Below are 14407 nucleotides of genomic sequence, written 5' to 3'. Positions count from 1 at the left end.
TGACTGAATGAGGCTGCTTATAAGTTAATACAAAAATAAATGTTGGAAGGGGTCAACTTGTTGTGAGAGATTTAAATAAAAATTGGTGTAAGTCCATGAATGTTAAAGGGAAAATCCAGTGCCTCCCTAAGTTATTTGTTCGTTTTTAGGGACTTTCTTCTCATAGGTACTTCCGGCTTTGGGTTTCTACCCTAATTAAATGGTCTATCTCATTTCCACACAGATGGTGTTGTGGTTAATTATGCCATAAAACTTGATATATGTGCTATGAATAATTTTTCAGGAACTCATCACCTGAAATATTAAAAATGAGTTTTCTAAATATTAACTAATTTGTAAATAATTTTGAAAATATAAAATATAAATTTAAAATACCCTCCAAGATAGTTCTTATAAAGTTGTGAAAAAATTCTAAAAAATGATTGAATGCATTTATATAATTTTTAAGCTTTAAAATTGAAATATATATATTTATTAATGTGGTTCAAGTTCTCTTATTCTCCTATCTCCAAAGTAACCACTACTCTGACTTCTATCACTGTTGATTAATTTTGTCTATTCTTCAGTGTCATATAGATGAAATTGTTCTGTGTATACTAATTTCCACCTGGTTTCTTTGATCAACATAATAATAGTGCTTTGTTACTGATGTGTAGTATTCCATTGCATAAAAATTCCACACTCAGTACCTTCTCCTATTGGTAGACGGTTGGATTGGAAGGATAAAACTATAAAAATTTTGTATGTGAATTTTACATATATATATATATAGAGAGAGAGTGTGTGTGTAAAAGTTTGCTATGTTATAGGTAGCTATATGTAGCTTTTAGTAAATATTGCTAAGTAAATACCCTCAGGTCCTTGTATTTGTGTAAATTATAAATAGTTGGGCTGGTAAAAATTGTGCTAGGATGTGTTGACCTAGTGCAAGTCTTAACATGTTTTATATTTTTGAGATGTGAATTCCAGTGAGTCAGTGAGACTAATTTCTTACTGACTCTTCACTGACCGTCTTCAACATCTAATATAGAAGATGGGTCTACATATATATTGCTTTAGATCCTAAATTTAGATTTGGAATCTTAGTATTTTAAGGATATATTTTACTTTGTTTACTTTATCCTTAGTCTTAGCAACAGTCTATATATAATTGTTATGATTCATGAGGTACAGAATAGTTATATACTTGTGGAAGAAAACCTTCCATGACTTCATTTATGGCATGGGAAAACGGGATATGAGAATACATGGATATGAATACCATCGGGGTTATATGTGTGTTGTACTTTCTCCTCAGCATATGACTAATTAAGACATAGTAGCTCATAGAGCTAAGACATTTATTCATTATGTATTGTACAATATTTATCAAAATCCAAAATCAAGGAAAACTAACAATTTGGGCATATTCTTTGCTATATTTTAATGCGGAGATGGAATATTTATTTTAAAAAATCTTTCTGATTATAAAGTAATTCATATTCATTAAATAAAATTTGGGGGAGTACAGAAAATTATTTTTTTAAATATAAAATTATAAGTTTATGTTGATACTTTCTTTTATGTGTTTTTTTTGTGTTTTTTTTGGTACCAGAGATCGAGCTCGGGTCCTTGCGCTTGCGCAGCAGGCAGCGAAACCACTGAGCCAAATCCCCAGCCCTTATGTTGATACTTTCTATTCAAATTCAGGATCACAGAATCGATATTATGGAGCCCATGTGAGCACTGATGTATACTGGAGATAGAATTAGAGTATTCGTAGTGGTTAATTTCCTTAATCTTGCATTATGCACTCAATAGTCTTAGAATAACAACATTAATACCACCATTACCAACAAAGCAGTGCTTCCGGCTGTACTGTATGCTGTGAGAGATGAGGACATTGTACACACTGCTTTCTCCTTTTGAACCTTCATTTGCGGTCTAAAGATAGTTATCTTCAATGCTCATGACCAGTCCTCATGTTAAGATCTCTCAGACAGTTTTAGCGTTGGAGCTTGTTCACTAGTAAGTTCCTCAGCAAGGGTTAACTGGAGCTGTATGCCGAGTTCTCATATGTTGTTAACAGTTTGGCTGCTCCTTTATTCCTTTTCTGGGGTGTGGGAGCAGGATCTTGCTATGTTACCCAGGTTGATTTTGGACTCATGATTCTCCTGCCTCAGGCTGGGATTACAGGTGTTCAACCCTCCTGGCTTTTGTCCTTTTTTCTTGAAAATCTATTTTGGAGACTAAAAATTCTTTGAGTTACATTTTTTTTCTTGACTCTCTTAAATATGTAAATCCACTTTTTTCCTGGCATGAAGTATTGCCCTACAAAAAAAAAATCTGACAATGAGCTAATTTTCTTTTTACTTATACGGCTCATGTTCTTTTTGCCTACATGTACAGGCGTGTTTTCCTTTTTCTTTAAATACTAGCAAATTTACTAGAACATGGACTTGTGTTGGTAGATTTTATTCAGTACACGATATGTTTTTCATTCTGTGCTTTAAAAAAAATTTTTTTTTTGAGACAGGGTCTCATTGTGTAGTTCAAGCTGACCTTGAACTCACCATGGAGCCCAGGCTGGCCTCTTAACTTTGTGGCAATCCTCCTGCCTCAGCCTCCTGAGTGCAGGGATTACAGGCATGTACCATCATGCCCAGCTCTCACTATGTGTTTTTAAATTTTTTTTTATTTCAGTAGTTTCCTTGATTTATAGATTTTTTCCTTCAATAACTTCTACTATAAATATATTGGATCTTCTTTGCCTATCTACAGTCACTTTTTCTTGAAACATTTTTATTTCTTCCTTGAAAAAAATTTCCTTCCATCTGTTGTGCGTATTCATTCCCGTGTTCCTTCTAGTTGGATATATATATTTATTCCTAATTCTTTCACCATGTTTCTAAGTTTTGGCAAGTCTCATGTTGTTATTTTGTGTCATTAATTGTTTCCTTATTGTTTGTGTATAATGCCATTTTCTTAATGATCTTTTGAATGAGGAAGTTTTGGTGTTTTATGGGCATGCATTTCTTGCATGTTTTTCTTATCTGTAGGGATACTATTCTGCCCTCTATTTTCCTTTTTTTTCATATAATAACTTTCTATGAGACTTGGCTTTGATAATTTTGTTTTCCTAACTTATATGAAATTAGTCTTTTATATATGAAATATATTTTATATATAGTCTTCTATATATGAAATATGAAATACATATATGAAGATACCATGACAAAATATTATCCATGACAAAAAATTATCCAGTATCCTGTATAATTGATATACACTAAGAAAAATAGATACTGGAGAGAAACAAGGAAACTTGGCAGTAGATAGCTTTTAAAATTGAATGAGCCCACACTTCGGATGTTTTCATGCAGTATTAAAAGGATGGCGTTTTACTTCCAGAGTCTTTGATCCTCTGTTCTCATTTTTATCTGAACCTTCTCTCAGTGTCTTTCTCTCCCTGACCCACTCAGTTTTGCTTCCATTCCTCAGTGTGGGTGTCCTCTCTTGCAAAGAAGTCCTGGCCTGTTGATTTTGTTGGAGAGGCCAGAATTCCCACCAGTTTCCGCCCTGCTGTCAGATGGGCTGCCTATATTCAGCGAGGCCTCTGCACCCTTCGCAGCTCTCTGCCTCAGAAACACCTGGTTCCTCTTGCTCCTCTGCTTGGGAGGCCTTGTGGGGGGGGAGTGATTTGTTTCCATCCATATTTTGGGCGTAAAGAGGTGTTCTGTTCTCAATTTTGATACGAATATTGCTCATGGGAATTTGGATACACAATCTAGTTACGTGTGTGTGTGTGTGTGTGTGTGTGCATTTGGAAAATGTGAACTCCATGCTTCCACTATTGCTTCTGTTTTCCAGAATTTTGATTCCTTTCAGAACAGTGAGGCTTATTTGCTATGGCCCTTTCTCTTTGCAGCCAGGGATCCATTGACAGAAAATGTGAACTAACCGTGTACTGTGTGTACACGTGCGCATGTGTTTATTCAGCTGTGAAGCGCTTTAGCTTCTAACAGTGTTGCCCTACACACACATGGGTGTGTCAAGAGCCCACTGTTATGACCAGAAGTGCTCTTTGCATTTGGAGCAGAAGCTGTTCTGTTTGTGGTATGCAGTGTGTAGACTAGCCATTATTTTCAGGTGTATTTTTGCCTCTCAGAATGACTACAGCATTGCTAATTATCCTGGGACAGGTTAGTCTGTCTGCAATGCCCCCGCCCCCACTGGGAATCCAAAGCTATTGTCATCTGGAAAAAATTTGGCTTCTTGTTGCCCTGGGAGTGTTTCTTTTGTCATTCACTTCTGCTCACTTTTCAGGTCCAATAGACTGGGTAGGTCCAATAGACTCCACACCAGGGATCTTGAACAGCTACATTTATCACTTATAAACCACTTGGTAACAGGGTACATTAATGTTGAGGTCTAATAAAGCCAAGATTTGGGAAAATGAAGGAACAAATAAAGACATTTCTATTGAGTGGAAGACTGGCTTTTCTTCTGTTTTCTGTTTATATCATCATTTGCCATTGATTACCATGGCCACTGGAAGCAGAATTATGCAGAAACTTATTAAATGGCCCCAGGTGAATATATATTTCCAGACCTACAGTGTAGACATTAAGAAAACACAGTATTTAAACATTTTCTATATACAAGGTACAGACTAATTTGTGATATGAGAGCTGGAAATGTGCCTACAATGGCCAAAGATCTAAAAAGACCAGGTCTAATGCCATAGGGTCAGTGGAAAGTGAATTCATCCACAGATAATTAAATTTAAAGTTTTCTTTTGGTACCGGAATCGAACTCGGGACCCTGTACTTGTGAGGCAGATGCCAGAACCATTGAGCTAAATCCCCAGCCCCTAAAGTGTTCTTAAAATACTGTGAAGAGAATGCTTGCTAGTGTGTGACCTTTGATTCTGGTGTGCGGTGTTACTTACATAAAATTCTATTGATTTATTATGTATTTTTAAAGGTATTTAGGAACTATGGGTAAATTACTTTATGATAAACAAAAAGTTCCCATTTATATCCAAGAAAATCCAGAAACCTTTACAAGAATAAATGAATAGCTAAGCTCTTTATAGAAAAAATATATACTTTATTTCAACTAGAAAGGTGCAAACATGTAACTTTTGGTCATACTCTCCACAAATAAACTGTCCGAAAAACAGTCATAGTCAAAGTACAAACAGATGCTTCCAGGTGGAAGACTGACCAGCTGTGTAGAACTAGTCATTTCGGAATAAAGGACCTTTATTCACGCAAAGTGAGGCTGCCACATTCCCTGCATCCAGGGACTCTGTGGCCTCACCTTCAGCAAGCCGTCTCTTTGGATGGACGGTCTCGCTGATTACGATATCCATCGAGTGTTCACTTCAGGCTCTGAATTATCAGACAAGCTTTCTGTCCTACCTATGGTATTCAGAGGCTAACATTTGAAATATCTAAGCATTAAAAACAGAAACAAAAAAGGCACAAACAAATTTAAATTAACTTAGATAACTGTACAAATATATATATATCTTCACAATATTTACAATATTAATAAAAAATTCTGGCTTGTTACAGGCAAATTAACTTGCCACAAGCTGTCCAGTCTAATAGACAGGATTCTGATTCCTGAATACTGTCATTGGAATCAGAACGTCACAGCTGAATGTGCTGTCCTGACTTCAAGAACAGCTCGACTCAGCCTCAGGATGGCTGGAGAATGCACACCTCGCTACTGCTGAAGCCAACCTTTTTCTTCCCAAGCACACTCCAAAGAGCAGGTGCATTACTGCTTTAAGATGACCTCGGTGGCACCAGCCTTTCTACAGGTGTCCACACTGCTCCTCCGGCCACACCTTGGTATACATTCTGGCACTATGCACTAATGTAGTCCCACTGTCAAGTCTTAACTTTCTTCAAACCAGTGTCTGGGGTTGGTAGACTATTTGTAAGACATGGCACAATGTTTTGAATTAGGGGGGAATCTTCTCAGCCCCCCAGCTAGAAAACACGTTTAAATTAACATGTGCTACTGAATGCATTTTTACATAAAAATGAGATGTGAATGAGTTCAAGTTACAGACTAACGAGTTAATGGAGTTACTGTCTCTCACTCTCTGGCTTTAGGCCATGTCTCCATACATCTTCTTGTAGTACAGGGACTCAAAGATGTCGTTGTCTCCAGGACAGTTGTAGTGGCAGGCGCAGGTCTTGATGAACATCATGCTCTTCTTCATGATGTCACCATCCGGACACTTGAACTCCACGGGCAGGGTGGTGGTTCTGTGTGGGGTGCAGCACCTGCCGTCTGTGCACACTCCGCAGAACTTAGCCCGGTATGTCTTTACGCTGGTGCAGCCGGACAGCTCAAACTTGACAGGCTTGGAGATTTTTGGGGTACGGATGCACTTTTTGCCCTTCTAAGGAAGACAAGGAAGAAGAGAGGCACCAATTACTACAAGGGGGAGTGGCTTTCCTTAACAGTCTATGTTCTAACACTTAAAATATAAACAAATCAGGCAGCCTTGAGTTTCATTTGTCAGTTTTCCAAAAATAGTCATGGCCTCTCCTGGAATGTCCTGAATTAACTAGCTGTGGAGGGAAATGGGTGGTTCCTATTACACCACCTCTTATTCCGGCAAAGCAGCTCCACCATTAGATATTTTGGGAGATAACAGGTTTTTAATAACAAGGGTGGCAAAAGAACTAACTTTGGTCCTTTTCATTAGCATTCCAAGAAAATGAGTTCACAAGAGAACGACACCAACCTTAATGTTCTCCTCCAGGTCGGCTTCGCAGGGCCTGACCATGCACAGGCGGCTCTGCTTCTCCAGCCTGCAGTAGGCGTTGTCATTGGTGACCCGGGTGGAGAGGCCCATTCCGCAGGTCTTGGAACAGGCGCTCCACTCTGTGGTCTGGACCAGGCAGTTGGCTCGCATCATCGTTGGGTCTGGGCCAAATGTGTCTTCCAGGCGGTAGGCTGAGAGGGCAGAGCACACAGACACAAGGTAAGACGCCCGGATAAGACAACTTCCGCTGGCACCTGCCCGGCTCGCTCGGGGCTCAGCCTGTGGGAGGGTGACAACGCGGGCTTGGAGACCCAGGCCACTCACCGGCCAGGGCAGGGCCCACCGCGGTGCTGTCCTTGGGCTGGTCGCACACCCACTCCTCGCAGCACTTGCCGGGCAGCTTGACCCTTCTGGGGAAGGGGCAGTCGGGGCTGGGCAGGCGCACATCCATGCTGCACAGGGGCACGCAGCCCACCGCCCCGTCCAGGCACGTGCACTGGTACTTGCAGCTGCTGTCGAAGGTGTCTCCGCTGCGGTACACCTTCCCGCCGAACACGCAGGGGGCGCCCCCTTGGGCTGCAGGGGGAAGGGGAAGCACACGGGTTAGGCTGGAAGCGGTCGGGGCTGCAGGGGGCGGGCTGCGGGCGAGGACCGAGAGCGGCTCCTTTCTCCAGCAGCCGGGTGTGGGTCAGGGGACCGCCAGGGTGGCGGGCGGGCGCCGCCGCGGCTCTTACCGGTGCATACGCCGATGTTGCGGCTGGACGCGGAGCCGAAGTCGCAGGAGAGGCCCTTGTGCGGGTCGCAGGGGTGGAGCTGCGTGCACAGCTCGCCCAGCTGCTTGGCGCAGACGCGGCAGCAGCCGCAGCCGTCGAGCACGAGGCTCACGCCGAGCGGGCAGCGCGGCGCAGGGTCGGACGCGCATTGGGCGCACTGCGCGCTGCAGTCCTGGCCGGAGGCGAGCTGCGGAGAGCGGCGCGAGTCAGCTCCCGGCGGCGGGGCGTAGGGCCCTCCTCCGCCCTCCCGGTCCGGTCCGGCCGTGCCCTGCCTGGCGCTTACCTGGCTGCAGAGCGCGAGGAGGAGCGCGACGGCGGCGGCGGCGGACATGGTGGGCGGCGGGCGAAGGGCGAGGGGCGCGAGGTGGGTGCCTGGGCGCGCTGGGCCGCCGGGGTCTCGGGGCTGTCGGCCGGGGCGGCTGCCGTCGCTGGGGCGGGAGGCGGTCTGTCGCCGGCGGTGGGGTGGCGCTGCAACCTCTTTGGAGCGGGGACGAGCGGCTGTGCGGGCTGCGGCGCGCGCCCGGCCTTTTATGCGCTGCCGGCGGCCGGCGCGCCAATGAGCTGAATGGACTCCCACACAAACAGGGACATTCTTCGCATTCCTCCCCACCTTCCTGCCCTATCAACTCACACCGGATTGATCCTGACCCCTTGACACTCAGCATTCCTCCGTCTGAAAAAGCTGGCACACTCCAGCTCCCCAGAAAAAAAATAAAATAAAATAAAAAAGAGGCGCAGTGTTTCCAGCGTCAAACAGGAGTTTTTCCTATGCGCTTCTACTTCTCGCCACTTGTAATTTCTGTCGTGTAAAATCCCACTGGCAATTATTATTATTTTTTCTGTCTTTTCTCTCTTTAATAGTTTAGCCCTGTTCTGGCATAAGTCATTTTTAGGAGGTGGGTAGCTGAAGAGGCAATCGGGGATTCCTAAAAAATTCTAAAGGGTTGCCTTTCTATTGTTTTTGTAGTGATTTTTGTCTAAGGGGCTCTAGAGTCTTGAAACTCTACAAAAAGCAGCAGGAAGTTGCTTGGAACCATTAGAAATCCCCAGATGCCTACCTGGAAAATCTTGAATGCTGTATCTGAAGTAGAGGAATTTGATCCTTTGTCCTTTGAGATAGCGGTTTGGTTTGGTGCCCTACAGTCAGACAAGAAAGGGAACAAAGCCTGGGTCTGGGTAGGGGTCCGGGTCCCTGGGTAGATTTGCAGTGCTGCTGCTTTGCTTTCTCTTAGTGCATGGGGGCATTTGTGATGTTGGAGGTGCACGGAGGGAAGGGGTTAGTGGCCATCAGTGTTTCTGGAAAAATGGGTCTGTTACCAATGTCAGAGCAAATGAGTGTCCTGTCTAGGTACAAGCTGTGGGCGTCAGGATGGGTCGTGGGGTGGGAGGAGGGGGGTCCAGTCAGAAGCTTGGGGTTCAGTTGGGGTGTTTTAAACACAGCTGTGCTGAGGTCTTTGAGTGATTCTACTTATATCAAAACCTGTAATCTTCAAATGTGGATTGGACTTGGTTTGTCTTGAAGAAAAAAAAAGAAGGAAAGATTATATAAGAAGCACAGTGTACCCTGGTTGTGTCTGGTTATCAAATGTCAGGGAATAATATCTTCTGAGTGACTCCTCACACACAGCTCAATAGTAATTGTGACCTCTGATGACCCAAAGCGTGTGGACTGAAATCAGGAGAATGGGCTCTGCCCCCTGCTGTGTGCGGATGTCCCATGGGACAGGTAAACCTGATAGTATCTCCAGGTCTTTATATTGCTACTTGGCTTCTGGGGGTGGGGGGACCAATTAATTAGCTGTGCACTCATTTGGCGCCTTTGTTTGTTAATAGCACCAGTTACCATTTTATAGTAAGGCCGGATTCCAGGGCCATGCCCCTCTGCCTTCTCAGTTGACTGGTGCCACAGTGAATGTGTTCCTTTCAGTTGTTGATGCTTCACAATCTATGCTGAAAGGCAAGCTTATGTGATTCTGGTGGGAAGACAGAGCGAGGAGACAACACATTATAGACTTATAACTTGGAAGTAGCCTGTTTAAACTGGCCAACATTTTTAAGGTTTCAGTTCATCCTATTGGAAAATGGCCAAGAAAAAAACCCCCACAAAACTTCAGCACCAACCGCATCATCTGTGCACAGTTACTTCACTAAGCAAGCCACATGTCTCACAGTGCAATTGCCAGTGTGAATGGCCAGTGAAGGGCCTCCGAAGCCTAGGAAGAATTTTCCTCATTGTTATTTAATGTTCTTTCCAAGCATTCCTCCAGGAGAGGAGGCCATTAGTTCCTATTTAAAGAAGGAACATTCCAAGTCATGTTAATAGCCACATGTGTATTAAAGGCAACTTGGCCCCAACCTTCTCTTCCCCTGTGGATGGTTTTTAAAAGCCGAAAATATGTGGGAAGCCACAGTGAGATCTTTCAAGACCTAAACCTCCAATTATAGCTACCACTAATGGTTGGGAAGGTGGGGTGGATGGGGCAGGGGAGGCACAGAAAGCAGGAGCCTTACCTAAGGTGGGACGTCGGCTCAGTGGTGAGCTCTGCAGCCTGCAGTGTGAGGGACATGGCATGGCCAGCGGTGGGGACTTCGGAAACCTCAGGAGAGTCTGACAGCCACCACCAACGGGTTTGTGCACACCATGGGGAGACCCATTCATGAAGAGGAGAAGTTGCTGGCCCCAGGTTATAGTTGGGTAGCAGGAGTTATGTTCTTAGAACTGCTATTCACAGATCTCAGGGAAGTTAGAAGTAGGGGCCATCCTCTCAGGTTGCCATTTATAAAAGGAAGACACTAGGGATTTCATAGGGTTCAGTGAGGGTTAAGTAGATTGAACTTCTCAGGGAATTTGTACTTCAGCTTTCTTACCTTTCTCTCTCCTCTCTCGACGCACGCGACAATATTACCCTTCTGTGATAGTATTAAAAATGTTCTGACATTATAAAAAGAATTTGGCTGCACTAGAAAGTTCACATGGTCTCTCCAATCTCAGTAAGTTCATAGTTAGCTCCAAAGGGATGGTTTTTTTAAGATTGGCTGAAAGCAAACAAGCACTTTGAAGTGTACAGAACACATGAAATCTCACAATAGAGATAAAGTATGCTGTGCATTTTAAACTTGGGTTCAGGCTTTATGACCAAAACCCCTTTGAAAGAGTTAAAAGATCATTATTAAGAGAGTCACAGAGACAGACAGACAGACAGACAGACACACACACACACACACACACACAGAAAGAATGAGAGAAGACACCTAAGACATTCATAGACTCGAAAGTATGTTTTTATTGTGATACACACCATCAAGTGCCAGGAAATTCAGAGGAAAGGCTGACACTGTCCTCAGTTCATGCCCCGGCATATGAATTCTTGCAGTATTATAAATGACTCAGCAAATGTTTGTGTCCACCTGGGTGTTAAAGTGGAAATAGTGGCTTCTTATAACTTTGTCCAACTCTGACTTAACCCAACCCTTTGGGTGACAGCAGGTCAGAATCCAGAGAGAAGTTCTTTGAATTTGTGCCCAAGAAGGTAAAGGTGCACTCCTTGGGACTTGTAGGCAAGTGTTTAGCTAGAAGCGCGCTTGCCTGGTAAAATAGGAGTTGGCGACGCTGGCCGTGGAGTCATTTCCCAAGCTAGATAGGGACTGTGCGTGTCTCCCGGGCACGGTCTCCGAAGGCCATTTGGTGAAGTCCTGTAAGATGTTCGGCCGTGGGTGTGTACATTCTTTCCCTCGTGTTCTTTGTTGTTTTTTCCCCCTCAGAAAAGGTTCCTTGATCAGGTATCAGACAGAAACTCTGGCAGGACTACAGGAAAGCGGCCAGACTTGTAGTGTTTGTGTCAAAGAAGGAATCTTGCACATTTTCAACTTTTAGTTGTAGACATTTTCTTATAAGAGCAAGCAGAAGCCAGTGCCAGCCCTCAAAGCGGAAATCAAAGCTCCCAGGGAAACATAGCAGAGGAATGTGAGTCTGAACCAAGAGCCATACGCAAGGCACACACCGAGCTGTCAGACTTATAGGAAGCCTGGCCGTATAAGGGCATGGGACAGAGCCCGTTTGTCCTTCTGGCGGGTGGGGAGTGGGCTTTCCCTATTTCTAGCGTGCCTGAGGTTCAATCATGTAAATGGATTCCACCAAAAAGCGAAAAGGTTGCCAGAGGAGTTTTGAAAGATAATAATAAATACTATTGTGAAATCCCCAGAGACCCTAGCTTGGTTTACTTAAAATGAAGGTTAAGCAGGGCAGAGTTGAGAGGTGTGGAAGTAGCTCCGTGTAAATGACATTCGTTACCTTCCTGCTTTTTCCTCCTTGTAATTCCTTCTCAGACCTTCTTAGGGTATTTTCTGATGCAAAGATACGAATGTTTGCGAAGGCCCCGAAGGCTGCCCTGTGTGGTTTGTGTTTTATGTTTGTTTATTCCTTTCCTTGCTTGCCGGTGGAGTTGGGGGCTAGAGCGGAGCAAAAGGAAAGGACATTGTTATTTTAGTAAGATGCTGCTGCCTACAGTTCGCCATTTGTCTCACTTGCTAGTTTAATTGTTCTGAAGGATGGACGTAGACCCCTGTGCTGTCTTCCTGGACCAACAGTGGCGGCGGCTGAGACTTCCCTGCCAGTTGGAGACTCAGATGCATTGCAGTTTAGCAGCAAGGCAGCCACCGAGTTAGCAGGGTCCCTTCGATGGTACTCAAGGTAACCTGGAAGGTGACACTGAATGGGAATGGAAGAGAGAAGAGATAAGCATTCTTTAAAATGTGTGCTTTGGGGAGAGTATTCAACAGGTGTGGGAGGAGGAGGAGAGAATTGAAATGAGCTGGCTTATACCAAAGAGTGGGAGAGAATGAAAAGGTGCAGACTTGGAAAGAAGTGGCGTCAAGTAGACAGAGACGTACCCCTGGGATTTCACTGGGGGCAGGCGGGTCAGATGACGCCCGGGCGTTCCTCCTGGGCAAGGCGCTTTCCCCAGCCTGTGGCCACTTTCCACAATCCCTGGTATCCTTTTGACACCCATTAGAGACTAGAGGAAAGGTTTGCAACGCAAGGAGATAAGATCTATGAGGCACTTTTTTAGAAGACACCAGAGATTTAAAACTGTCCTTCTCTTCCAGCCTTCCATGGGGAAGTTCTTCTTCGTTCTGAAGACAAAGCCAAACTCTGACTTGAAAAGCCTGTCGGAATTTGGCCTGGGATCTCATGGGCAGGGAATTGAGAGTGTTGTTACTTGGCAAAAGCTCAGGGGGAAATCAAATCCCATTTCTTCATTGTTTTAAGAATAGATGTTGCAAATTGATGGAGACATTTAACCAACAAATTTTTTTTTAAGCTATCTTATACCTCTTACATCCTTTACATGTCATCTGTATGATATGAATACAGCAATGTGTTTCTGTTCGGTCAGTTTTTAGGATGTGTAGAAAGAAATTCTATACACAGCTAACTTTTGTTACCTGATAGGAACTCCACCTTCATTTCCATTATGAGATTTTCATTCTTTTTTTTTAAATTTTATTTTTTGAGGAGAGGGTCAGGGTGACTCTAGTTTTCCTTTCTTCACTGAGAAATGTAGAAGCTACTCTAACAAGAATGTGGTGTATAAAGAACCAAGAAGTAAACTTTATTATTGCCTGTACCCCTGAGGTCCTCTTAGGTGTTATCTTCTCAGGTACCCAGGTGGTACGTTTGCTTAACGTGGGGCCACAGGCCTTTACAATGTCCATATATTCGGTAACAGTTTTCTCTCATTTCACTTTGAAATGTGAACTGTGCTACCATGATGCCGACAGATGTTTTAAAATTAAAGCAAATTGATAGCTAATGTGTTCTAGAAGGCTGAAAGTGAAGTCATTCCACTTGTCCGAAGGGTTGCTAAACTCTTTTCCTGTGTGTGAATTTTTAAATAACTATACCTATATGTTGAAATCTAAGCACATAGATAAGGCTTTTGAGACAGCATCTTAAAGTTGGCTTTCATCATATGTTGAAGAAATAAGTCATGTTCTATTTAAACTCTTGGCATTCGAATCAAAGTAAAAGACAATGAATGCGTTGTTTAATTTGACATCAGAGTGCACATTGGTGATTTTATCTGACCAGTTTAGCAAGAATGCTCCTTTGAGCTCTGTCTCTGTGCATGGGATACCCAGTTTTGCCTTTGTCACCTTTTGTTTATGTAAAAATTTAAATTGATAGATCCCTTTACATGCACTGTCTTACTTCAGCTTCATGACAACCCTATGAGGTATACTAATTATTTGCCATCTTTGCAGGTGAGGATATTGAGGTCTCCGGTAACCGCACACACAGGTTTAGGTAGAGGAGAACCAGGGAGGTCCTAATAAGAACTTGCCTTTGCTTCCAAACTGTACTACTTTTCTTCACATGGCCTATACAGTGATCTGTTAACATTGCATATCTTTCCTTAAGATAATGACCTCAGATCTTCTTAATCTCTAAAAGTACACACCCCTAGAAGGCTTATAAAACACTACTGGGCCAATTGGCAGTTACAGCTATGCTGTGGTATGAGATAAACACGATAAAAGTGACACAGAAAGATAATTTTACTCACCTGTATTAGGGAAAAAATAAACAAAAACCAAAACCTGGCCTTAAGCATAGATTTTTTTTTTTTTTTTTAGCGATTAAGATTTTATGAGTTTATTATGAAGCCAGATCGCCTCTTACTCACTAATAAACCAGTGCAGCTAATGAAGGAAAAATGAATCAAGATGCTGGCTGTGTTCTGGGTGTCCTCATATCAGGGTGTGCCCTGTAGTGACTTCAGCTTCGGGCCCCACTGAGAAGCTTCAGTGTCTAACGCCATGCGGTCTTGTTTAGGCTGCGACTGGGACCAACCACAGACAT

The 14407-nt window shown here is 43.4% G+C and overlaps 1 protein-coding gene across 1 annotated transcript; it reads right to left on the bottom strand.

Annotated features, from left to right (window-relative positions):
* Positions 1–5070: 5070 nt before the first annotated feature.
* On the bottom strand, positions 5071–8041 carry Ccn2 (cellular communication network factor 2). Its single transcript, XM_004845999.4, has 5 exons — positions 7829–8041; positions 7507–7732; positions 7097–7348; positions 6752–6963; positions 5071–6403 (listed from the first exon to the last, which is right to left on the bottom strand). Exons 1-5 carry the CDS (start codon positions 7874–7876, stop codon positions 6107–6109), a joined length of 1035 nt encoding a protein of 344 aa, XP_004846056.1. The 5' UTR covers positions 7877–8041; the 3' UTR covers positions 5071–6106.
* Between the last annotated feature and the right edge of the window lie 6366 nt (positions 8042–14407).

Source organism: Heterocephalus glaber, unplaced genomic scaffold (genome assembly GCF_053883595.1).
Source record: "Heterocephalus glaber isolate CG9 unplaced genomic scaffold, H.glaber_assembly_v1.0 deba00001550, whole genome shotgun sequence".
NCBI lineage: Eukaryota > Metazoa > Chordata > Mammalia > Rodentia > Bathyergidae > Heterocephalus > Heterocephalus glaber.
This window is presented reverse-complemented; position numbering and strand designations above follow the sequence as displayed.